General features: G+C 41.2%; 2 protein-coding genes across 2 annotated transcripts in view; one reads left to right on the top strand and one right to left on the bottom strand.

Annotated features, from left to right (window-relative positions):
- Window positions 1–1,163: 1,163 nt before the first annotated feature.
- On the bottom strand, window positions 1,164–7,387 carry LOC132101807 (glycine amidinotransferase, mitochondrial-like). Its single transcript, XM_059507027.1, has 9 exons — window positions 7,234–7,387; window positions 6,011–6,223; window positions 3,627–3,822; window positions 3,336–3,526; window positions 3,007–3,144; window positions 2,752–2,916; window positions 2,607–2,670; window positions 1,531–1,647; window positions 1,164–1,449 (listed from the first exon to the last, which is right to left on the bottom strand). The coding sequence occupies exons 1-9, from the start codon at window positions 7,300–7,302 to the stop codon at window positions 1,337–1,339; spliced, it is 1,266 nt and encodes a 421-aa protein (XP_059363010.1). The 5' UTR covers window positions 7,303–7,387; the 3' UTR covers window positions 1,164–1,336.
- Window positions 7,388–19,499: 12,112 nt separating this feature from the next.
- slc27a2a (solute carrier family 27 member 2a) overlaps window positions 19,500–27,342 on the top strand; it is a 10,171-nt gene continuing 2,328 nt past the window's right edge. Inside the window, exons 1-7 of the mRNA XM_059507026.1 lie at window positions 19,500–20,179; window positions 24,628–24,837; window positions 24,914–25,072; window positions 25,569–25,693; window positions 26,140–26,334; window positions 26,423–26,513; window positions 26,622–26,820. Of these exons, the coding sequence (XP_059363009.1) occupies window positions 19,708–20,179; window positions 24,628–24,837; window positions 24,914–25,072; window positions 25,569–25,693; window positions 26,140–26,334; window positions 26,423–26,513; window positions 26,622–26,820 (1,451 nt within the window). The 5' untranslated portion in view covers window positions 19,500–19,707. The remainder of the gene's footprint in view (window positions 20,180–24,627; window positions 24,838–24,913; window positions 25,073–25,568; window positions 25,694–26,139; window positions 26,335–26,422; window positions 26,514–26,621; window positions 26,821–27,342) is intronic.

Below are 27,342 nucleotides of genomic sequence, written 5' to 3'. Positions count from 1 at the left end.
AACCACACATGGGTGTTAATGCAGTCCCCATCATTTCATCACAACTTCTCCATTTTCTTTTCTTTCCGAGAGCAAATGAAGATGAGCTCTGATCATTTCAAATTTGATTCAGGGCTGGAGATGCAATAAAATCATATGATCCGTATTATTAAGTATAGTTTGGTGAAGATGGTCAATGGTTAACACACATGTGAATGAATCAGGCTTGCAGCTCAATAACACATGACTCCAGCACACATTTGAGTCAGCCTTTAAAATGTGTTGAAAATACATAGAGATGATTATGAATATGTGCAATAGTAAGAAACCTGCAAGTTATCTCTTCAGGAGAAGCGTTGTGGTCACTTCTTTACTACTGGGTTAGCTCTTTTGATCATGAATGCAAAACTAACTCAATCACGCTGATTTCCAAGTGTATCTTTATTTGATTGGTTTGATCTGACATGCAATCACACTCAACAAGTTTAACTAGAGAAACACAGCCCAAGAGCAGAGCGAATAATCAGCCAAACGTGGCGTGAACGCAGCGCACAGCGTCCTGACTCCTGCTCGAGATCGATATCAGAGGAAGATGCTAGAAAACACTTTGGTGAAGGGAAATTATATCCATATATTTACATTTTCATGAAATGCTTACAAAATAGCTGAAATATGGCTACAAAAATACCTGAGTTTACAAATCAACACTTGGCACATCACATGTAGGGTAAAAAAAAGAGATATATAATTAAGTGAAAGTGAAGTGACATTCGGCCAAGTATGGTGACCCATACTCAGAATTTGTGCTCTGCATTTAACCCATCCGAAGTGCACACACACAGAGCAGTGAACACACACACACACTGTGAACACACACCCGGAGCAGTGTTCATCATTTATGCTGCGGCGCCCGGGGAGCAGTTGGGGGTTCGATGCCTTGCTCAAGGGCACCTAAGTCATGGTATTGAAGGTGGAGAGAGAACTGTACATGCACTCCCCCCACACACAATTCCTGCCGGCCTGGGACTCGAACCCACAACCCTTCGATTGGGAGTCCGATTCTCTAACCACCAGGCCACGACTTCCCCCTTAAAATGCATTGAATAAGAAGTCATTACAAATCAAAATACGCTGTGTCTTAGTTTTTTCATGTTGGTAAATAGGAAGTATAAACTTTTCTTCTGTGGTGGTGGTGGCGTGGGGGGGGGGCTCTGCCTTCTTCACTGGAGTCAGACTACAACAGCCGGCCAGAAATGCAGTTGTTATTGAGATCACTGTTTTCTATTCATCCCATTCGTCTGTGGTGTATGACCATGGTGAGATCTGAGCTCAATAAGAACTGCGTGTCTCTGGTAGACTAGAGGAAGTAGGACTGGAGCGTCCCGCGCCGGCGCACGTCCGTCGTCCAGCAGTGAAAGCCTCCTCCCAGAGAGTTAGCGTGCCGGATGCTGACTTTAATGCTCTTGATTCCTGTGGGAGCAACACAAACAAGAGCAGCTGAAGGAATGGCATCAGAGCCGATGATGGTTTCACAACAAACACTGCTCTCACCGAGACTTTCAAACATCTTCTGGGTGCTCGTCTCGTTAGTATCCACCAGCACGCGCTTCTCATCCAGCATCAGCACGTTCATCGAGAGCCATTTAGACGACATCCACAGCGGATGATCTGACAACATGAAGAATACTCACATTAAGCCGAATATTTCACAGATGCATCACACATGGACATTCATCATCTATGCAACATGAAATACACATTTATTAGAGCTGACAGAGAGCCATCAGGTGACATGCAACATGACTCGTTTATGATTATTTATTTTATTTAAAATCCTTTCCATGTTGTAGTTTAAATGTTTAAAACTGTAATATATCGGTAAGATGTTGGCATCAAGAGTCAAGTCGTTAATCTTAGGCTCAGATCTGTTTCTGTACGCTGTTATTATGTGAGCATTGCAGTTTTTCATCTGCTTACACACACAATCTTCACTTGTCTCTCAGTTTGTGAAAGCTGTCACTCAAACAGCAGAAGCACACACCAGATCTACAAAACCAGACACTAATCATCAGACTTTCACTTAGTTTTCAGTTTCATAAAACACTTCTTGCAAAACACAACACAGTTCTCTCTGTAACACACACATCTAACAGGAATTAATATTATGGCAAAGGTGTTTGCAAATGTTTGCTTTTGAGACGTGTTTGTGATATTTTGAATGCAGTGCTTCATTTTGCAAGAGATGTGAGGCATTTAGTGTGTAATTCTTGGATTTGTGTAAAGTTCTGAAAATGTGTGAAAGAACCTGAAACAAACTGTAATAAAAAGCTTTTTTAAAAACTGTATTTGCATTTTCTTTTTCACATTTGCCTTTTCATTTTAATCTTCGCGGTCTTGCCTTGAGATTGAGTGAATATGAAACATCACCAACTGAATTTTATTTTTCAATTTGATGACCCAAGTAGATCTCCAGCTATGACACTTTAATTAAACAATATAATGTTTTTTTAAATTAAACATGCACAGATGAATTGTTCACAAAATGAGGTTTGGGTGCTCTGATGTGACTGAAGTGTTTGCCACCAAGCTCCCATCAAACCTCACGTGTCAGAACTCGCTGTACTCACTGTCTGGAATAAGAGGAGTTGGAGGAGTCACCACAGTCCACCCGGCCTTCTTGAACATCTCGATCTGCAGGAGAGAGTCACCACCATGTGAGCGTGTGTCGCTGCAGAGCTACAGATCAACACTAGGGGGCAGCACAGCACTGACCTGCCTGCAGGGCCGATCCGGGTTGGACAGCACCAGCCCTGGGCCGATGATGTTAAAGGTGGCGTCGATGTGCATGGGGTTTGGGTCTTTGAAGGAGAGTATGTGGATCTTGTAGGTTGGGGCGAGGTGACGTCTCATCCACTCGATGCCCATGTAGTTTGTAACCTGTCAGTAAAAATGTGAGGAGCTGAAGAGTTCTCAACACAAGCTTGAGCATTAGAGAGCAATGAGCTCAGAGCGGATGAGGACACTCACCTGACTCCTCTGTACAAAGATATCAGTGCCAGCTCTGATGAAGTCTGCAGCGTCGAAACACGGCTCGAACTCAGTGGTGACAAACTTCCCCTGAGCAGCCAGCTTATGTCTGTCCTCCACAGTGCGCATGGGGTACTCCTACACGCATTTCATTATTTTATTTGGATACAAAAAACAAGCAAAAGAAACCGAACCCAAATACCCTGAGAAGTCATTTTGCAAGATATTATTGACACGCACATAATGCAATATTTACCCATATATATACACTCACACACACACACACACACACTTTCACTCACACACACACATCACACATCAATTCACACCTGATCGTACAGCTGGTCACTCATGGTGGGTTTGGGTGCAGTGGTCCACTTGGCTCCTCGTCTGAAGTACTCCTTGATGAGGGGCCGATACGCACGGTACTCGAAGAACCGGGCTCTCCAGGCCATCGGGGCCTCGATGATCTCGTTTCCCACCACGATCAGGATATCTCTCGGCATCGCTGCATACATGCCTGCACAGAAAACAGCTGGTCAGTGATATCAGTGTGTGTGTGTGTGTGTGTGTGTGTGTGTGTGTGTGTGTGTGTGTGTGTGTGTGCGGTCAGCTCTCACCGGTGGAGGTGAAGTCCGGGGTTTTATACTCCACTGACCAGTCGATGGGTTCCGGTCGTCTCACTGTGACTCCCTCATGCTGGAGTATATTGCACATTTCCTCGATTTCAGAGACTGCTTTCTTCACATGGTCCTTCGGGAATGTGTGTCCCCCGTGCTGCTGGTAGAAGGGCCAGTATTTCTCATAGGTGTTGGCCTGCACACACACAGCAGCAGTACAGCTTATGATTAGGGTTAGGGTTACAGGGTTGCTGTAGGGTTAGGGTTAAGTTAGCAGTTCTCTGATGTGATGGAAAGTACTTCTGCTGCTCATTGCATGGTTTATAATGCACACTAGTCTTATGATAATGTAACAGCATGCCAGCAGAGGGAGCCATCGCCAGAGTACTGAAGGAGAGGGGGTCAGCTCCAATACTTGGTGGACTGGGAGGACTATGATCCTGAGGAGAGGTCATGGGTAGCTGCCAGCGACATTCTGGATCCCTCTTGCACGGAGGACTTTCATTGAGCCAGACCCAATCGATCAGCAACCTGACCACACATTGCGAAGTATTGCCAGTTTACCTGCCTTACCAAGCGTTTTCCTAGTGATTTATTCAGACGGCCTGATGGTGTATGATTCTGCCTGTTTTCACGTTCTTGCTTCTTGGACTGTCCCATTGGATTTACTGCCTGATTGGACTGATGTTTGTGCTTGACCTATTCGCATGGCTACTCGTCTCTGCCTTTCGGATTCCCCTTGTGCATGTTGTAAGATCGGACTGCCATTACGGTACTGACTCTCTGCCTGGTTTAACGATTCTGCCTATAAGATCTTTTCCTAATAAACTTCTGCAAATATATTCTAATACTGCCTCAGCCTCCTCGTTACAGAATACTTCCCCACAACTGAATCCTGCGGAGGTTACAAACATGCAAGCAGCATTCACCTATCAAAGTTAAGTATTGAAGGGGTACCAAGATCAATTGGGCAAACTTCAAGCAGTCAACGAACACTTGACAAACTACATCCAGTCTCTACAATGAACCATGCCTAGAGTGGTGAGTTTCGCACTACCCGATAAGTTTGATGGTTCTGCTGATCGATATAGAGGCTTTGTTTGACAAGTAAGGATTTATTTCGACAACCAAGACAAGTTTAATTCTGACAATAAGAAATGTGCCGTCATTATGTCACTGTTGTCTGGAAAGTCAACCGACTGGGCTGCAGCCGTTTGGGACACTGACATGCGATTTAGACGATTGTTTGACTATTTCATTCAACAACTGCAAGAAGTGTTTGAATATCCCACAGGGGGCAAGAATATATCAACCCAGCTTCTGCAAATGTCCCAAAGTAACAGAATAGCTGCTGACTACACCATCTTGTTTCCTACACTCGCTGCTCAGAGTGGTTGGAATGATGTTTCTCTCAAAGATGTGTTCCAGAAAAGCCTCAACATTGACCTACAAGCAGAACTGGTATGTAAAGGAGAAAGTTTATCAAGATTGATCATCTAAAGAGATAAGCCCCACGAAGGAAAAATATAAGAGAGAATTCCCCTGTTACTTCAAGTATTTCCCAAGCCATTGCCTCATCTACCGCCAAGTCAGCTGAGGAATCAATGCAAGTGGGATTGTCCAAACTCTCTGAGAATGAAAGAACACAACCAACGCTCGTATAGGTTGTTTGTCCAAATCCTTGAAATATGACCCATCAGAGCGTTTACTACAATCGTGCCCCTATCGGCAACAGGACGTTTTCATATTCATGTTTTGTACTCATTTATTTGCACTATAATTTGGGTTTCATGTAGCTCAGTTGGTAGAGTATTGCATTATATGACTATGTGCGATGATAATCATACGATCATGGGAACGCACATGCTCATAAAATGTATAAAACGTAAATATAGGTCGTGATAAGATGCTTGCACAAACGGCTTATATGGTTGTTTTTTGTTGGAGGACTGGCTCAAAGAACCAGGCAACATCAAATAAATTTGTTTTAACTGCGGTAAACCAGGCATTCGCTGTCAGGGATGTCCACACAAGGCTCCAAACTCCATGGTGGTAAATATGGTACATTTCTCTTTACCCAGTCACCAGTCTTTCAAACTGCCCCTTACCTTGCAACCAGCAATAAACTTCTGCAAATGGATTCTAATACTGCCTCAGCCTCCTTATAATGATAACCAATGTTGGGAAGTTTTCTTTGGAAATGTAAATAGGTTACAGATTACAAGTTACTCTATTTAAAATCTAAGAAGTAGTGTTTCAATAATTTCAATAATTTGAAATTTCAATAATTTAAGTGATGTTACTTGTTACATTTGATTACTTTTTTGGATTACTTTTCTAAATGTGTGTGTGTGTGTGTGTGTGTCTGAGAGAGTGTTCTGTACCTTGATCTCCACAGTGAACGGGGGGACGCAGGCGTTCTCGGCTCTCCCGACGATCACCTCCTCGAGCGGGTCCCACTCGTTGTGTGCACACACGGGGCAGTCCTCAGCCGTGTGCTCGTTTACCGGCTCGTCCGCGGTGAGTGGGAGCGCGGCGGTGGAACTCGAGGTGCTGCGGAACGCGCGCGACACCCATCCCGTAACCACGCGACTCACCTGCGCAACACAAACCAAACTCACAAATCACCACCAAACAACAACAGAAGTCAAGAAAGAGCAATGAGATTAAAGCAAGTGCGAATCACAGATTCCATAAGTGACTAAATTAGTCAAAGCAAGTTCTTTAGTTCTTCACGTTCTTTAACGAAAAATGGTGTAGAAACTATTTTAATTCAGAAATTGTTAGAAAATTAAACATGAAAGTTTTAGTTTTGAAACACTACTTTCTTGTAAAACAATTTATTTTTAACTTATTTACGCTTAGTTTAATCATTAGACAAAACATAAAAAATATTGGTAACACTTTATTTTAAGGTGCCTTGTTACATGTACTCACTACTATAATTAATTAATTATTCATTTTGTTCTCATTTGTAAGTCGCTTTGGATAAAAGCGTCTGCTAAGTGATTAAAGGTAATGTTAATAATAACATGCAAACCCTAATCCTAACCCTAACCGTATAGTAAGTACATGTAGTCAATTAATATTACTCAGTAGTTAAACGTATAATTACACTGTAAAAAGTGTAGCCAAATGTTGTTGTTTTTTACACTCAAACACACAGAATCACAACAGATCACATTGGCTTAAAGGCGATGGCCTTCACTGCATCATGAATGATTTCATTGGCTGAATGAAGGAAAGCGGGAAGGTTCGAACTGGACTCCGACACGCCGCTGTTGCGCAATGATCGCGATAATAGAGCGATCTCCAGCGCTCTTCTGCTCCTGGAGTTTCTGATCTCTGATCGTTACAGCTGTGCTGTCACTCATTCATAACACATGATCTCCAACTCCGACATGAACATCAAGACAGTAAATCAAAAGACAGATAAAATGATTATAGTCTCAGAATCCATTGTAAAGTTTAACACTACAAATCAATTCTTAAAATGAATAAATAATAAGCTTTAATAATTATGATGGTAGTTGTGAGTTTCTGTAAATGCATTAAGACTCTCATCACACACTCACACTACAGTCCTTTACTCTCTAAAGATATTCACCATAGCGCCGATCAGATGAGCAGCTTCTGCTCCGCGGCTCCCTCCTCTCAGACACCGCACACGCAGCATGTTGCTCTGGTTCTGGTTCTGGATCTGGATCTGGATCTGGTTCGGGACTGAAGCTCTCAGGCGGCAGCAGCAGTTCTGATCTGAGGCGCAGCGGGGACGCGCTTTTATAGTGCGCGCGCAGATGGCAAGGCTCGCGGAGCGGAATTCTTGAAGCTACGTGACATAAAAGATAAACTGCAGCAGAAGAAGAACCTCTGACAGCAGCTCATTCTTATCGCCACCCTTACGACAAATAACCATGATTTTACTACAAATAAAACCAAATGCTAACCACATATTAACCGTGTAATTGCTAGACTACCCATAGTTTAACTGTGGTATTTGTAGTAAAAACTCTGGTAGGCTAATAGAAATGGTAATCAATGCGCCAAAAAAAAAAAAAAACTATGGTTACAACACTTTTACTACAAGAAAACAATGGTTAATTTTCATAATTGCATGGCGTCTGAGCTGCATTTAAAAGACGCAACGCCACTCAGTGCATTCGCTACTGTAATTACTGTAACCAGCTGCTGGATAATAATAATAATAATAATAATAATAATAATAATAATAATAATAATAATAATGACTTTCACACTGCGCCGCCCTCAAGGAAGACAAGCATAAGAAGTAAAGATCAGTAAAAGAACGAATGGAAATGCATCAATTTAAATGATCAACTTTAAAACAATTAAAAGAGTTAAATGGCTTTAGATTAGATTCAGGTAAAGCTCTGTCCTCTGTATAAACCGACTGACTGACTGTAGGCTATACATGATCAGAGATCTTTGCACATGTCGACATGTGTTTGTTGTGCATTTGTTTTGGAGAGCTCAGAAGCGCATCACTGCATGTCAATGAGAGAAAAACACAAGAATATTGACCAGCTTTCCAGACAGAGAAGAGGATAACATACCTCTGAGGTGAAGAAAAACATAATTCTGATGTTCAGCTCACATCAAACTTACATTTACAAGACTCCAATAATATTAACACCTTTATCAGTCTTAGTGCTATATACATAAAAAAAACTTGTGTCAGAAAGAAAACTAAGAGTCATGTTATCATTAGGTTAATAATTCAGGTGCATCTCTGTGTTATCTGCGTAAAATGCTAATTTAAAACAAGTGATCTTAAATGCTGGCCAAGAGGAAAATATAGATCGTAAAGAGCAGTTTATGTATACTGTGACTGTGAGCCAGAGGTTATAAGCAGTAAAGAGGTTATGAGCAACAGTGTGCCACCTAATTAAGTTTTTGCAAAGAAATTATAAATTGTTCAAAGGCTGAAAGTGTAATTTCTGCGCGAAGGGAAGGATCTGCACAAATACACCTTTCCGAAACCACGTCAGCCAATGAGCGAACGAGCCCTTAGCCACGCCCCCCACTCACGCCATTGGTCGAGCCAGGGCTGTGGTGCAGGACTTGTCAAAGCGCCAAAAAGAAAGTTTTTCTCTAATTTAGAATAAGATAAACAAGCTCTAAAAACTATTAATAAACTTGGCATTTATAATTGTATAAGTGAAGAAAAACACTTATTGATGACTACATGTATTCCTTCAAGTGATTGTGATCTCTTCTTTTCCTTTTCAAAAGACAAAATTCCTATTATAGACTCTGATTTTAGAAATATGATGGAAGCTGACACTGGGATTTCAGAATTAGACACTGCTATTAAGCAGCAGTCTAATGGAAAGTCTCCAGGTAATGATGGCATCATGGTGGAAATATATAAACATTTCTGGCCCGAAATAAGAATCTTAGTTTTCAAAGCATTAAAGGAATGTATAAAGCGGAATTATAGCCATCAATGAAGCATGTTTAAACAGTTCCAAAGTCAGACAAAGATCAATTATTTTGAGACAATTGGAAACCAATAACTCGTTTATGTAATGATTTCATGTTTTTGCGAATAGACTTAGGAAGGGTGTTGGTGAAATGATCAGTGAAACACAATCAGTGTTTATCAAAGGGAGAAGTATTCAGCTCTTGATGCGCTTGATTATAACTATTTAATTCCTCAGACAAGCTTCCCTCTATTTCTAGACCCTTGAACACTCTTTTTTTGTTTAGATCCTTTATTAGAATTTTTATTATGGAAAAATAAAACATTATTTGGTGAAAGAGTATGAACATGGAAGTTAGAAAGCCATTGATCTTGAATCTCTTCTTGATATATTCACAATAAAAATGAGTTTAACAAAGTCACACTCAATAATCACATTTTTTAAAATATTGTGTAGAGAAGTGATCTCGACCCTTGCAAAATTCCTTTGAAGGTATCTGATTTTTTGGAAAATGATATTTACCCCTAACTTTTCTCCTCTGTTGTGGAATCTAAGGATTCTCCAGTTATCAAGTTTCTCATTCACAATCAATTCTCACTCAGTAACTGTGATAATGAACCAGGAAAATTAAAAACGGACTTTGATGATCTTCTCATAGAAGGTATTCTGAGGAACTGGAACAAAGAAGACTAAAGACAAAAGAAGAAGGAGAAACGTCAAGGAAAACGAGACAGAATGTCAACTGATGGAACAGCAGAACAATTCAACGTATGCGAAAACAAGAGGATTTAAAAAAGAGAAAACTATGAGAATGCTGAATGAAATGATTGAGTTGGTTATCTTTAATTTGGATGTGCAATCTCTCGCAAATGATATCAGAGCTTTGAGACTGCAAACGTCTGCCACAAAACCTGAAAAGCCTTAAAAGGCAGGAATGAATTTACTCTACAGTTAAGACTGTGACGTATGTATGCGTTTTGCAAACCGTATGATGATTGTGCAAGGAAGTACATTGTGCAACAAAGTTTCTTAAAGTGTTGTATTGTGATATGTTTTATCTAGTCATTAAAGAAATGATGCTAAGCAGTTTAGAAATAGTTATTTGCTTAGCCTACGCCTTTAAGATGTTGTAACTGTTTAGATTAAAACTAGAGATAGATTTATTTGCTTTAATGAAAAAGATGCAGCAAATATAATGTAAACTTCATCTCAATGTATGTTGCCTTACGAGAAATTTTCTTTCATTACAGTAGATGCATTTGTAACAGGTTATTACTTTTATTTAGTTTTTTCCCAAAAGGTGGCAATAGTGTATAAGAATTACTGCATAATAAAGTCTATTTTATGTTTGATAACTTCTGTTTAGTTGTTAAGTTGGCGTTGAAGTGAAGTACAGCACATTAAAGTTCAGTTTGATTGAATGCTACAAGAAGTACGGAAACACTGAGAGGAAATGCATGATTTCTGCGTGAATCACATTTCTTTCTTGTTTCCTTGTGATCTCGACAGAAAAGTCATTTTAACAGAAATAAAGTTGTATTTATATTAGATATTCATTAGACATTCAACTTTCAACAAAGTCGTTCTGAGCAAACATGCTTAGGTTTATGAATTTATAACATTTGGCATGCTAATCAGACATTTTAACTGAAATATGAAGTATTTTTCGAGAAGTTTTCATCCTGATGAATTGAAACAAACGCGTGATGATCTAGTGCTTCATTTGCATAACTGTGGTGCACTGACAGTATAGTTTTATATGAGTACATAGAAATCTTTGAAATGTATATTTATCATTACATTTTTAACTTTTATAGACCTCGATAAGACATAAAACATCTAGACAGGATTAAATACAACCCCAAATCAGAAAAAGTTTGTTAAAATGCAATCAAATCAAGATCTTATAATAAAATCTTAATTCTATTTAATCTCTATTTAATTGACAAAAGTGCAAAGAAAAGATTTTCAATGTTTTCACTGACCAAATAATTAGGACAGAGACACTGTGTCACATCAACTTTCCTTTGAATTACAATGTTTAATTGTTTGTAATCAATCATTACCAATCTTGCTTTACACAAGACTTCAGCTGCTCATCAGTCTGTGGTCATCATTGCCTGAATGTCCTTTTCATGATGGGTTAGGGTTCATGATGTTGTAGCACATGCAGAATGAGAGCTGGTGTTGTCTTGGTCTAATAACCATGGACTTCATATGAAAAACATCATCTTGATGGCAGTATATGTCTCTGTACAATGTCAGTGCAATGCCTCCATGTCAGTGAACCCTCACACATGCCTCTTGCTCTAATATGTGATTACATGGTTGTGAAGTTCTTGATTTTTGTGAACTATCCCTTTGAGTAAAATAAAATGCAAGACTATAAGCATCAAAATATACTTAAGATATTACTGATTTTAACTTATATTACTGGATTATAGATCAACGTGTTCTGTTTCATTTTTATTACTGCATCTGATAAATGACAGAGGTAAGAGTGATATTTCTATATCGCCTTTGCTTGTGGGAAACAAAGATGTGAATAGAGGTTTTATGTATATTATTTAGTCAGAATAATTTTACAACACCGCACAACTCCACTCGTTGGAACAATAGGGCTGTGATTATTAATAGAAATCTTTGTTTAAAAGTGGTTGGTATTGCAAAGGCATTGTTTTTTATTAGTGATTTATTAGATGATAATGGCTTTTTCCTATCTTATCATTAACAAATACAGAGTTAGAATTACAACAAAAGGTTATAATAAGGTATGCAATACTAGACCCTCTGGATTGTTAAGAATAATCCAAAGTGTTTTCTCTGATCTTTTATCTAGAGCTGTAGTTTCCCTTGCCTCTTTGAAGATATGTAATGTTGACCTTTTAGACAGTAAGAGTAATAACAAACTTATTTACAAAGTGCTTAAGTGTATTATCACTGAAGATTATCAGTGTTATTTTCTGGAAGATGTTGAAACGTTAGTAAAGGACAAATCTTTTACCCATTATATGGCATACCCAGCTGCTCCAAAGGTCAAGGAGACTCATCACAAAACTATGTTTAGGATTTCCCCAGTTAGTAACTTTATTCAAAACTATTTCATTTCAAGGTGGATCCTTGTGGTTTCTGTCCTTCTTTTAACAACTTGAAAGAAGAAAGAACACTTGATCACCGGAAGGCTACTTCTAAATTAGGGTTTAATAAACTGTACTTAGCTGGCTGTCAGTAAAAATAGAGATAATTCCATTTCCAAAATTCCAAATTATCAAAAGCTTAAAAAAACATAATAGGAAATCTGAAAAGTTATGCTTTTGTCCAAATTTGTATTACTTTAGTGTCTTTTTCTTTGTAATGTCTACATCAACTAAAACTTTGTTTTCTTGCTCCTTGTGTTTATTTATTTATTTTCTTCTTCTTCTTCAATGTAAACTCTGTGTTGGCTCAATGGAAGTGTCTTCTTGTTATGTACATTAAGCAATAAATAAATAAATAAATAAAATAAAAGTGTCTTCTTTGCAGTTTCATGTTTTCTTACCGGAGAAGAAACTTATGCTATTAGTTGAGCACATACGTTTTTAATGCACGTTTTTAGAATTTATGCGCATTTTGACGTTTCCATCCAGTGTTTTTTTATTATGCGATATCCCAAAATGCACATAAAAATAGGTGGATGGAAACATAGCTAGTGTTTTTAGTTTGACACAAAATTAGCTATGGTTATTCTGAATAAGACCTAAAAACCTAAATGCTTCAGTTTCAAAGTTGTCCAAGTTTGTATTTTATTTACTTTTAGTCTTAAAGTTACAGCAGCCATTTTAAATCTGCTGCAATACATCTCCATCGCACAGAGCCGTTTATCACCAAAAACAGTAAGGAAAGGCAAGTTTATTTATACAGCACATTTCGTACACAATGGTAATTCAAAGTGCTTTACATTAAAGAAAGTAAAATAATATAAAATATAACAAGCAATTTAAATACTTTGAAAATCATTAAAAAAATACTTATTTAAAATGAATTTAAAGCATTTACAAATATTAAATGATTTGACATAAAATACAGTGAATACGTAAAATACAGTGCAATCAGTTCGGATATCGCAAGTTTCTCCAAGTCTTTGACATGACTACTGAAACTAAGGTCTGTTTCCAGAATCACACCAAGATTCCTGACTTGATTTTTAGTTGTGTGACCCCTAGAGTCAAGGTATGCATTCACCTTGAAAACTTCATCTTTGTTTCCAAATGCAGTGACTTCAGTTTTTTCCTTGTTTAACTGAAGAAAGTTCTGGCACATCCAACTATTAATTTCATCAATGCATTGGCAGAGGGAGTCAATGGGTCTGTAGTCATTTGGAGATAAGGCCAGGTAAATCTGGGTATCATCAGCATAGCTGTGATAGGCAATTTGGTTCTTTCTCATTATTTGACTTAGTGGGAGCATATACAGGCTAAACAAGAGCGGTGCAAGAATTGACCCTTGTGGGACTCCGCATGTCATGGACGTCCACTTAGACTTATGCTCTCCTAGACTCACATAATAGCCTCTCCCTTCTAAGTATGACCTGAACCATTTGAGTACAGGTACAGGAATTAAATAAACCAACTGAACCATTTTGAATATGTCATACTGTATGTGATAGACTACTATTTTACTTAACAAAGCTTAGTCAAATCTGACTGTGAGAAAACCAGGATAAGCAGAGAGCACATGAAGCTGAGAAACTGAAGAGTAGGCCAATCATATAAAGAACAAAGTTTGTCACAAAAGGTATCAATGAGAGAAAGACAAGATCACACAAGACAACAGATCAATGGAATCGACTGACTGTCACAGTGTCTGGGTTGTGTTCCCTGGGTTTCCACTAGGTGTCCTCAGTTTCCACAGTGTTTATCATTTATCACTTCCTGTCTCCTTATTTGGTCACCTTCCTCCTTGTTTAGTTAATTGATTGTTCCCCACCTGTCTCCTGTTTCCCCATCATCCTTTTGTGTATTTATACCTGGTCTGTTTGAGTCTTAGTCACGGAGTCCTTGTTTAATGTTATATGTTAATTCATGTCCGTCAATGCCTTGCCTTGCCTTGTTTATGTTCTGTTTGGATTTACTGGTTTTGACCCTGCCTGGACTGTGTATTCTCTTTGGATTTCCCTTTATTAAAGACGTACTCGCAATTGGTTCTCTCTCCTGTGTTTTCCATAACACCGAACGTGACAGAAGGACTCCGTCACTACAAGAGCCAGCGGTATGTCGGCTTATGTCTCCTCCCCAGCCACAGTGCGGGAGAGGAGTGGATTTGAGGGAACTCGCCTGGTGGTTTTCCGGGGAACCAGAGGAGGTCGCCGAGGAGGGAGTGGTCGAGAGGATATCCAGCACCGCTCTCAACCAGGGCCGCCCTTCGACCCGGGGCTCGTGTGGGATGGATTAGAGCCACCGTCTCACCATGGCGGACGGAGAGGAGAGAGGAAGCGCACGTCCGCCACAGTGGCGTCACTGCCCATGATGGCTGCTAGTCCAGCGCCACGAGGCAGGATGGACGCCAACACAGCACCGCAACCCAAGGTGATCACGAGTCCAGCGCCACGGTGCAAGATGGCCGCCAGCTCAGCGCCAACGCCCAAGAGGGCCGCTGACTCATTCTTGGACTATTTCGCTACACTGTCCAAGATCCTAGAGATTCCCAAGACGGTTGACGTCATGGCTGCTGAGCCAGCGCCACAGCACAAGATGGCCGCCAGCCCAGAGCCACAGCACAAGATGGCCGCCAGGCCAGAGCCACAGCACAAGATGGCCGCCAGCCCAGAGCCACAGCACAAGATGGCCGCCAGCCCAGCGCCACAGCACAAGATGGCCGCCAGCCCAGCGCCACAGCACAAGATGGCCGCCAGCCCAGCGCCACAGCACAAGATGGCCGCCAGCTTGCAACCACAGCACAAGATGTCCGACTCAACGCCTGAGTCTCCAGACAAGGTGTCACCGACTCGCCAAAATAGAGGGCGGAGGAGGAGGAGACAGGCGTCTACCGTTCCTCAAAGCCCAGAGGACGTTCCCGAGGCGGTGCCCGATGCCGAGGTGGTGCCCGATGCTGTTCCGGAGGCCGAGGCGGTGCCCGATGCTGTTCCGGAGGCCGAGGCGGTGCCCGATGCTGTTCCGGAGGCCGAGGCGGTGCCCGATGCCGAGGCGGTGCCCGATGCTGTTCCGGAGGCCGAGGCGGGGCCCGATGCTGTTCCGGAGGCCGAGGCGGGGCCCGATGCTGTTCCGGAGGCCGAGGCGGGGCCCGATGCTGTTCCGGAGGCCGAGGCGGGGCCCGATGCTGTTCCGGAGGCCGAGGCGGTGCCCGATGCGGTTCCGGAGGCCGAGGCGGTGCCCGATGCCGAGGCGGTGCCCGATGCTGTTCCGGAGGCCGAGGCGGTGCCCGATGCCGAGGCGGTGCCCGATGCTGTTCCGGAGGCCGAGGCGGTGCCCGATGCCGAGGCGGTGCCCGATGCTGTTCCGGAGGCCGAGGCGGTGCCCGATGCCGAGGCGGTGCCCGATGCCGTTCCGGAGGCCGAGGCGGTGCCCGATGCCGAGGCGGTGCCCGATGCCGAGGCGGGACCCGATGCTGTTCCGGAGGCCGAGGCGGTGCCCGATGCTGTTCCGGAGGCCGAGGCGGTGCCCGATGCTGTTCCGGAGGCCGAGGCGGTGCCCGATGCTGTTCCGGAGGCCGAGGCGGGGCCCGATGCTGTTCCGGAGGCCGAGGCGGGGCCCGATGCTGTTCCGGAGGCCGAGGCGGTGCCCGATGCGGTTCCGGAGGCCGAGGCGGTGCCCGATGCGGTTCCGGAGGCCGAGGCGGTGCCCGATGCCGAGGCGGTGCCCGATGCCGAGGCGGTGCCCGATGCCGAGGCGGTGCCCGATGCCGAGGCGGTGCCCGATGCCGAGGCGGTGCCCGATGCTGTTCCGGAGGCCGAGGCGGTGCCCGATGCCGAGGTGGAGGCCATTCCCGATGCGGTGCCCGAGGCCGCTCCCGATGCGGTGCCCGAGGCCGCTCCCGAGGCCGTGACCGAGGCAGTGCCCAAGTCCATTCCAGAGGCGGTGCCCGAAGCCGAGGCGTCTCAAGTCTCCACAGGCAGTCCAGAGTCGAGTCAGGTTCCAGTGACCTCTCCAGAGTCAGGGCCAGTCACCGTTGAACTTTCAGAGTTAAGTCAAGTCACTGGGTGCTCTTCTGCTCCGCCCTGTTGGACTCTGGCATCGACCACAGGGGCGTGGTGGTCATCTGCTCCACCCTGGAGGACTCTGGCCTTGACCACAAGGGTGTGGTGGTCTTCCGCTCCGCCCTGGGGGGCTTCCGCTCTGACCACACGGACGTGGTGGTCTTCCGTTCCGCCCTGGGGGGCGTTTGCCCTGACTACACGGTTGTGGTGGTCTTCCGCTCCGCCCTGGAGGACTCTGGCCTTGACCACAAGGGTGTGGTGGTCTTCTGCTCCGCCCTGGGGGGCTTCATGTTGTTTTTTTTTTTTTCTCCTTTTGTTTTTGTGTTAATGTCGGTCCCTGTTCCTTTCTGTTAGTCTGGCCCTCCGTCCCTCCCCCTGAGCCTCCACCTGTCCGCCTCCCTCCTGGTCTCTGTTTTGTGTCTGTCTTGGAGCGTCTGGGAGCCGCTCCTTAGTAAGGGGGTACTGTCACAGTGTCTGGGTTGTGTTCCCTGGGTTTCCACTAGGTGTCCTCAGTTTCCACAGTGTTTATCATTTATCACTTCCTGTCTCCTTATTTGGTCACCTTCCTCCTTGTTTAGTTAATTGATTGTTCCCCACCTGTCTCCTGTTTCCCCATCATCCTTTTGTGTATTTATACCTGGTCTGTTTGAGTCTTAGTCACGGAGTCCTTGTTTAATGTTATATGTTAATTCATGTCCGTCAATGCCTTGCCTTGCCTTGTTTATGTTCTGTTTGGATTTACTGGTTTTGACCCTGCCTGGACTGTGTATTCTCTTTGGATTTCCCTTTATTAAAGACGTACTCGCAATTGGTTCTCTCTCCTGTGTTTTCCATAACACCGAACGTGACACTGACAGTCAGAGAGAAGGAAAACTAGAAATACCACACTGAAAACCATGAAGACATAAAAGTAAGTTTATAAAACAATCTCTAAAATGTTTCTTTTGTTATGTCCAGATGAATGAAAGAGACGTTCCAGTGGAGATCAACAGTCCTGTTTGAGTCGAGGTGTGTATTGGGCTGAACTCTGGACTTCATGAATGAGCTTCAGTCCTCCAGAACTCGGGCAGAGTTCATACGCATCTTTGACTAATAATTGTTCATTTTAAAGTGTCATGAAACCCCGTGTTTCAGCACTGCTCTTTCACACCTCAGATTTGAAATTGACTCCAGGAGTGGCGTGTATAGGCCAACATTAAAACCGTTATGAGGGAATCCATGTCTACAGTAACTCCAAAGAGATGTATACCCTGGGAAAGACAACAACACGGATGAGTCCACCAGAGAAAGACTCAGTTTCTGCCAAATCTGTATGTTTGACAGCAGACTGTAATGGTAACACACAAACATCAGGTGTTTTTATTTTTGAAACAAACCTCATTGTTTTGAATGAATATCCTAATCAATGAATTAAGAACAAACCAGCACCTTCCCGATCGGCCATTTCTGAAAACAATCCTGAGCAAACCTTTGAGATCAACCTTAAAAAAAATAAAAAAGCACACCTGTATGTTTGCAGTATACAATGAGTTAAACAGTGTTAAACGTTACAAACTTGATCAAATATGAGAGAAATTCTAATTCTGTCATTGTCATTGTTTAGATCAATTCAGTTAAGTGTTGATTCACTGCAGTTCAATAACTGTGAAGTTCATCTATTATAAATCAAGTTAACTTAAGCAGCTGACCTCGTTTAGTTTCATTCAGATCAAGGTTGTTCTCATCTGATAGTGTCAGTGCAGTTAAATCAATAATAATGATCCCTCCTTCATATCGCTGTAACCTTGAGAAGTTTGGCCCATTCTCAAACCGTTCTCCTGCAGTGCATGCTGGGAATCAGGACTCTGTAAATACATCTTTACACTCATACAGACATCTGCCGGGAGCGGGATGTCACAATTATTTGTTGAATGAAATTGGCGTGTATTTTGAGGTCAGTGTGGGTGATTTATCAGCCGGAGTGAAACAGCTGCTATCAGGAGTGACTCGAAGCGCTGATAGCGACGCTTGTTTTGACACAACTCCTCGTTCAGAAAGCTCTGGAAATGATGCAACAGCTCTGGGAATCCAACGCATGTAAATATGTATGTAAAACCAAAATATGTCAAAACCTAAGAGCCATAGAGTGATGACTGAAATATGATCTCATCCACACTAAATATCAGCTCCAGAACACTGTTTTCTGTCTGTTTAATGATTGCTCTTACAGAGTTAGGGGCTCTCAACTGATTGATTGATTGACTCTGTGGTCAATGATAAGAGTTTACAAGCGACCCTGATCTGATCTGACCCTGAAATGCAAAGTTTGCTTGTCAAAACAAATCTCTTTAGGTTGGCTTGAGAAAGTGATCTGCTACTTAAGCTTTTTCTTCTTCTTAGACTAAATTTCTGAACTTTACTCCTCTTAGAGCAGGGGTAAAGGGTTAACTGACAAAAGCTAAACTGTGAAACCTTGGCAAATCCGAATATTGAAGCCAAGTACTCAAGCAAAGGCACAACAACCAAAACTTTATTGTCAAACAAAGTGTAGGAGTACATATAACCGCAGTGTGTGTGTGTGTGTGTGCGCGCGCGTGTGTAGCCTATATATATATATATATATGTACATATGGAAGTTCATTTACATAATGAATTGGAAACCGTTATTCATTGGAACAGCAGCAGTATGACAATATTAGAGCAAAGAGAAACGCGGCCACGCGATAAAATACTATTGTAAAAGTTTTCACAAATCGAGCTCAACCTAAAACAATGTTCTTTTATTCCAGCAAACTGCGTGTTTATTGGTAATAGACATTGAACATGAAGAACGCTTTTCTTTCACATTCCTCACACTGGCGGACTCAGTAAGGGGTGTACAGACCACACTCACAGATCAAGCTGCTGAAGATCACACCGGTTTCACTCCTCTTACTGTCCAACTTCTGGAGATATGGCATTATACAATTAACCCACTGCGCAGTGTACCGTCGGAGTGACGTCTTTTTCATGTAATTTTTGGACGTCCAACTTAGATCCAAATTACCTCCAAAACAATTACCCAGTTCAAAGGTCAAATGTTGAACATCAAGATGACGTCCAAGTTGGGTCATGGTTGGACGTCCAAATAGTGGACCTAGTTTGGAGGTCGAATAGATGTTCAGAAATGGTCATGTACCGACGGACCCAATATAGACTTGATCTGCGCGTGCAGTGTTTCGTGGGAAGAGTCGCTCCGAGAAAAAAACTCTGGATGTCGGCCCAAAGGACAGCGTCACCTGAATTCACAAATCACGAAGGGGTGATGCTCGGTATTATTTGCATGTCTATGACAGCGCACTGCGTATTTAGAGCAAAAAGAAATCTGAATATCAAACCGCTAACTATCTTTACTGCGGTCTGAAACCCACGGATTCCGGGTCACCTGGAGCGCGGCATTACACCCCAAACCCGCTTCTCCATCAACATGATTTATTCGGTTCTCCTCGGGTTGGCCGTTTCTTGCTTACTTGTTCTGTACGTTCGTTTCCCGTACTTTACTCAGGATTTAATGTTCGCACTCAGAACGGTTAAGGTCGGGTGGCTGGTGAATCGGTTCGGCCGCAGATCGCCGTGCTACACGATTCTGGACCGGTTCACGGACATCGCGCGGAGTCACCCGCAGAAGCCCTTCCTCGTGTTCGAGGGCCAGGTTTTCTCTTACCGGGACGTGGACCGGATCAGTAACAGAGTCGCGAACGCTCTGCGGGAACGCGCGCTCGTGCACCCGGGTCAGACCGTGTCGCTTTTTCACGGGAACGCGCCTCAGTACGTGTGCACGTGGCTCGCGCTCGCCAAACTGGGCTGCACTGTCGCGCTGCTGAACACGAACCTCAGGAGTCGATCTCTGCTGCACTGCTGCGACTGCTGCTGCGCCACGGCCCTCATCACTGATGCAGGTGAACACGAGAACCTGATCGATCGATCAATCAATCAATGAGCTCTGACTCCAGACAGCACTGAACACCACCAGAACATCCATCCATCCATCCACCTATCTATCTATCTATCTACACTCACAGAAATATTTCACCCAAAATTTAAGATTTATGTAATTTTATTACATAACAAATTCCCATTTATATTTTTTTCATAATTTTAACACAAATCTACCAAATAAACTTTATACGATTTATTTTCATTAGGATAATAAAACCTATTTATTTTAAATGCATAATCCTCAGGTTTATGTAATTAGTTTATGTAAAGTGTAATTATTCTTAATTAATAATAAAAAGTTTATTTATTTAAAATACATAAAGTTTATTGTATAAATTGCATAATAATTAAGAGAACTAAATCAGGATAATTAAAAAAGTTAAATAACATTTATTTGAATCATGTTTAATGTATGCTTATATACTAAACCAAATTAAACAATGCATCACATTTATGCAATTGTTTCCCCATCTTATAAAAAAAATAGAATTAGACAAACACAAAAACAACTCTATTAGGTTATTTGTGAACTTACCCACTGTGCAAAGTTACGTCCAGTGGACGTCTTTTTATGTCTTTGCAGACGTTGAAAAGACGTCCACTGAGGAGCCAGAATGAAAGTTTTTATGACGTCTTTTTTTGACGTCTTCTGTACGTCCAATTTAGACGTTCACAGAACCTCCTTACAAGGTTAAAAACTAGTTCAAAAGTGGTCAGTGGAAATATTTCAACATCATTTAAGGTTCATTTAGACATCATTTATACTGTTTCTGGACCAAATCAACAGTCTCAGGATGCATTAGATTTAGACTCATGTTATTTCAATGTAATTTCCAGACACTGTGTTTGTCCTAAAATCAAGAAAATAAAATAATCTTCATGAAATAATGAAATAACTGATGATTGAGCATGTGGTAAAATCAACTGCAAAACAAAGACATTAAATCTCTGAAGATCTCAGCAGAGGAGGATCAAACATCTGCACAAACATGAGAATCATTAGATTGACTTTATTTCTGTCAGACATCTAGAGAAGCTCTTATTGAGAATTAACAGAGGTTTAAATGTTGATATTTGATTCATTTGAAGTCACCATTGTGGTGGAAAGTGTTTGGTTTAGTTGGGATCTTGGTCCTCATTCTTCTTGTGTTAGCTTGTCTCTGGCTGTTATAACTGTGTGTTTGTGAAACACTGTTGTTGTAGCAAAGAAAGACAAATTTAAGAGAGCTCAGGTGTTATCAGCTCTTTGTTGGTGATGATAAAGTCATCACATTACAAGTATCTGAGGTCATGAAATAAGTGTTGTTATGTTTGCATATATCTCCTAAACCTTTTGACTCTGCAGTACAGGCACCAAGACTTATTTTGAAGTTGGAAAAAATGCATGCGTTTGAAATATTTTGAACAAAAGCATCATGTACTCACAGACATCTAGATTTAGCATATGCATCACAACAATGGTGACAATCAAAACGGCTTCATAGCACAAACTCATCCTTATTTTCCAGACCTTTTAGTTTTAATTGTCACCATTGATGTGATGCATATCCACAATCTTGATGTCTGTGTGTGACGACATGATGTGTTTCTTAAAAATAAGTACATTCTTTATTTCTACAAGGTGTCTGTCCATGAAAATAAATACAGAGTTGCAACAAAACATTAATAACTTATTGTGCTATAGTTTATTCAACATTAAAAGAAAGATGTTAGCACTTGAGCTCACTGTTCTCTGCCACAATAAGAGTGTTTCACTAACACACAGTTATAACAGCCAGAGACAAGCTCACACAAGAAGTATGAGGACCAAGATCCCAACTAAACCAAACACTTTCCACCACAATGGTGACTTCAAATGAATCAAATATCAACATTTAAACCTCTGTTAATTCTCAATAAGAGCTTCTCTAGATGTCTGACAGAAATAAAGTCAATCTAATGAGTGAAGCTGTTTGTGGAGATGTTTGATCCTCCTCTGCTGAGATCTTCAGAGATTTAATGTCTTTGATTTGCAGTTGATTTTACCACATGCTCAATCATCAGTTATTTCATTATTTCATGAAGATTATTTTATTTTCTTGATTTTAGGACAAACACAGTGTCTGGAAATTACATTGAAATAACATCTAAATCTAATGCATCCTGAGACTGTTGATTTGGTCCAGAAACAGTATAAATGATGTCTAAATGAACCTTAAATGATGTTAAAAATATTTCCACTGACAACTTTTGAACTAGTTTTTAACCTTGTAAGGAGGTTCTGTGAACGTCTAAATCAGACGTACAGAAGACGTCAAAAAAAGACGTCATAAAAACTTTCATTCTGGCTCCTCAGTGGACGTCTTTTCAACGTCTGCAAAGACATAAAAAGACGTCCACTGGACGTAACTTTGCACAGTGGGTAAGTTCACAAATAACCTAATAGAGTTGTTTTTGTGTTTGTCTAATTCTATTTTTTATTATAAGATGGGGAAACAATTGCATAAATGTGATGCATTGTTTAATTTGGTTTAGTATATAAGCATACATTAAACATGATTCAAATAAATGTTATTTAACTTTTTTAATTATCCTGATTTAGTTCTCTTAATTATTATGCAATTTATACAATAAACTTTATGTATTTTAAATAAATAAACTTTTTATTATTAATTAAGAATAATTACACTTTACATAAACTAATTACATAAACCTGAGGATTATGCATTTAAAATAAATAGGTTTTATTATCCTAATGAAAATAAATCGTATAAAGTTTATTTGGTAGATTTGTGTTAAAATTATGAAAAAAATATAAATGGGAATTTGTTATGTAATAAAATTACATAAATCTTAAATTTTGGGTGAAATATTTCTGTGAGTGTATCTATCTATCTATCTATCTATCTATCTATCTATCTATCTATCTATCTATCTATCTTGATTTAATGAATGTAAAAAAAAAAGTGTGACTGATGTGTTTTACTGAATTGCAATGGCATTCTGGTCTTCCGTGGAACATTTAATAAATAAAATATAATAAAATAAAAATGAATATCTCTATAATAATTCATAATATTTTGATAATGTCTACCTGTAAGGTCTATAACCTTCAATCTTAAAAGATTTATAAAGTTTTGGAAACCTCAAATGTTAAAATTTGCAGTTGCTTTCATATGAATTCATTTGAAATGTACTGTAATTGATTTGTCTACTTTCTTCACAATCAGTTGAACATCAGAATTTAAGCGGTATTTACAAATTAATGCAAATTATGCAATTATTTGAATGCAAATATGATGAAAAGGAACTTTCTATAATTGTGGGGTCATTTACTTGGACACCGAATGCAATTCTTGCTCAAATTTGGGAGGCTTCTGATTTTAAATGTCTGTATAAATGCATGTGTGTATCACAATGGGATGAAGGGCAGAGCTTTTCCTTTTAAAAAATGCTAAAAAGATTTTTTAAATTTCCCCCAAAATTAAATTGTTTAAATGGTATGAATTAATCTAAAATAACTGTAGTTATTTTAAAGCAACACAAGTGTAAATCAGTTCATATATTTGAGTGTTATGTGTTTGGGGGTAACACATTACAAGTAACGCCAGTCATGTAATCAGATTGATTTTTTTTTTCAAGTAACTAGTAAAGTAACATTACTTTTTAAATGATCAGGAAATATCTGAGTTACTTTTTCAGAGAAGTAACAAGTTACTTTGTCTCCATGTGTTGAGTGACAGCTCTGGTGTTGCCATGGTGACAGTCATCAGGAGTCAGTGCAGTGTTGTGTGTGAACATAATCTTACTGTAGTTCTAGACTAAACATGAACATGTGTTTATCACCTCACTGCACAAAAACAGGTTCAGTGTTCCTCAAAAGGAATAAAAACAGTTAAATGCAAATTCAGAATATAATGCAAACCTGCAATAATTAAATGTTAATTAACATAAATATCCTTAATGTATTTAATCCCATTTTATTAAGCAATGTGTTTGCTGCTGGCCTTCAATGATCCAATTCAACCATACTAGTAAGCAAAAATGACTTTAGATAAACATAATTTTTCTTTAATGCTGACGAGTGTTGAACTCTACTGTACTTTTACATTTGCTAGAAATATAACTTTTTTATTATTAAGAACAAGCAACCAAGCCCAGATGAGAAGAAGTAATGTAAAAAAACAAACGTAGCCTAGTAATGCAATAAGTTATTTTTTCAGGGAGTAACACAATATTGCAATACAATACTTTTACAGTAACTTTCCCCAACACTGTGTATGGGTTTGGTTTTTGAAGAGTTGTCAGATGGAAATGCCTGTGCAGGTTTAAACTAATCCACTAAATTCATGAGACACAGATGAATTGACTGGCTGCTGCTGGTTTAGTGACTGAAGTACATCTATAGTGTTGTTCTGTGTTTGTGCAGATCTGGCTCCGGCGGTGGCTGAGGTTCTGCCGTCTCTGCACATGCGTGGCATATCTGTGCTCCTGCTGTTCGGCAGCTGCGAGACGGATGGCATCATCAATCTGTCAGCTGCGGTACGGTGCACGTCAGAAGAGGCTCCGCCCCTCAGCCTGAGGCGTGACATCAGCATCCGGAGCCCCGCCCTCTACATCTACACCTCCGGCACCACAGGTGAGTCTGCGCTCTCTCTCGGTGTGTGAGGCGGGTGCAGGGGTCACTCTTGCTCAGCTGTATCTGTGTGCTGCAGGTCTTCCTAAAGCAGCAGTGATCAGCCACCACAGACTCTGGCTGATGTCGTCCCTGCAGCGCATGACAGGTGTGAGCTCCGCAGACATCCTCTACATCTATCTGCCCCTGTACCACAGCGCAGGCTTCCTCGCCGGCCTCACCGGAGCCATAGAGCGGGGTACGGCATCACACACCCCAATACACACCCCCGAAAAAACACTAATACACACTGTGGAACACACCCCAATACACACTCTGGAACACACTAATACACACTTATCTATCTGCAGGACAAATGAAGAAGGAACTGTTTGCATTAGCCACAGTCATAAGTGAAAGTCAAGATTCAGCTGAGAGCAATCAATCTATTCAGGACACATTTACAAAATAAATAATACAATTTCACCCATTTTTTTTGAGGAGAGAATAAAATGTATTGTTCCCAAGCAATTAATAAGGTGGGAAACAGCAGATAATTGTACATAATCAATGCATGAATGCGCCAAAGCATGGTCAGTCTGACTGGATGTTATGATCTGAGTGATGATAAAATACTGTTTTCACATCAAGTCCTTTGTTCGTGTTTTTGTGAACACTGCATCTGAACTGCACGTCTCTTTGTGGAGGTCAGATTTACGATCAGATTGAGTGATTTACAGCGGATCTGGTTTCAGGGATCACAGTGGTGCTGAGGAGGAAGTTTTCTGCGTCTCAGTTTTGGGCCGACTGTCGAGAGCATAATGTGACGGTCATCCAGTACATCGGAGAGGTCATGCGTTACCTGTGCAACACACCCAAGGTACACTCCTCTGCTCTGTGTGTGTGTGTGTGTGTGTGTGTGTGTCGTCTCATCAGCCCCTGGAATACACTACATGACTTCAGATATCGGAAGAGGTTTTAGAACACTAGACATCAGACACATTCGATTAATTTATAAATGGTTATGGAGAAAAGCTGGACATGACGCAGTAAACAGATCACACAAACTGATGCAGAAACTGCTCTGACTGGATGGATTCATAGTCTGGAGCTATAGAATCAGTCTGTGTCCATCATACTGCCGAAGCCCTTTTCCACCACAGTATAAATTAAAAGGTAGTTTTAACTTTTTCTCTCACAATTCTGCCTTTTTTTATTTTTAATCTGAATTCGTCATAGAAACGTGCAAATTGTGAGAACTAAAGTCAGAATTGTGAGATATAAATTTGTACGAAAATTCTGTAAGAAAAGTCTTCATCCCACCAGAGCGAGCGTGATCGTGATCACCGTGTGCGTCTGGCTCTGGGGAACGGCATCCGAGCGGAGACATGGGAGGAATTCCTTCAGCGCTTCGGGAACGTTCACATCTGCGAGTGCTACGGAGCCACCGAGGGGAACATCGGATTCATCAACTACAGCGGGAAAATCGGATCCATCGGGAGAGTGACTGCCATCCACAAGGTCCCACGATGCACTCATGACTAACTATGATTGTAGACGTGATTCTGCTCATGTGGATGTTGATGAACGTGTGTGTGTGTGTGTGCAGATGCTCGTTCCTTTCGCCTTCATTAAGTTTGATCCGGAGACGGAGGAGCCGGTGCGAGACTCCGCAGGACTGTGTGTGGAGGTCGCTCCAGGTGAACCATCATGAAGACATCAGTCACACAGATGCAGTGATGCCAGAGGAAACAGAGTGCATGATAATTAACTGTCTGAAAGTGAATTGTGATGTGTTTACTGTTCAGGTGAAACCGGGCTGCTGGTGGCAAAGATCAGTGAAATCGCTCCGTTCAGCGGCTATGTTAAAAACCCTGCGCAAACAGAGAAGAAGAAGCTGAAGAACGTCTTTAAGAAAGGAGATCTGTTCTTCAACACTGGAGATCTTATATCAGCTGACCGCCACGGCTTCCTTTACTTTCAGGACCGCATCGGAGACACGTTCCGGTGAGATTCAGTGAAGGAGGAACACAGGTCCACTAATTCAGCATTAGTAGACGTCAGGTTAGCGTTAGTCGAGTAAGTTGACATGCACTGCTAGTTATTTCTCGTCAGTCGAATGTGTTGAGAACCAACAAAATAAAGAGTGAGCAGATATTAGTCCATGAATACTCTGACATGGAGTTACATGTAACAAAATTTAATTACTAAATAAATGTAATTGTAATCAGTTACAGTTACTGAGGGAAAAAAGTGTAATTAAATTAGTTACTTTTGAAAATGTTAACCACATCAACTCTGGGGACCCACCGGTGGGTCCAATATTGCATATGCCTAATTCTCAAAAAATCAAAATAACAGCTCAAGTGGTTAATGACTATAAAGGAGTTATCATCTGAATATTCTCACACACATATAGATTTATTTGATTTCTTTCATAAATTGCATTGATTGTTCTAAAACCATTTTATTTCCTATTTGGGTTTGTGTATATGCTTAATTTTTTAAGAATAACAGTTTTTTTCCCCC

Source organism: Carassius carassius, chromosome 23 (assembly GCF_963082965.1).
Source record: "Carassius carassius chromosome 23, fCarCar2.1, whole genome shotgun sequence".
NCBI lineage: Eukaryota > Metazoa > Chordata > Actinopteri > Cypriniformes > Cyprinidae > Carassius > Carassius carassius.
This window is presented reverse-complemented; position numbering and strand designations above follow the sequence as displayed.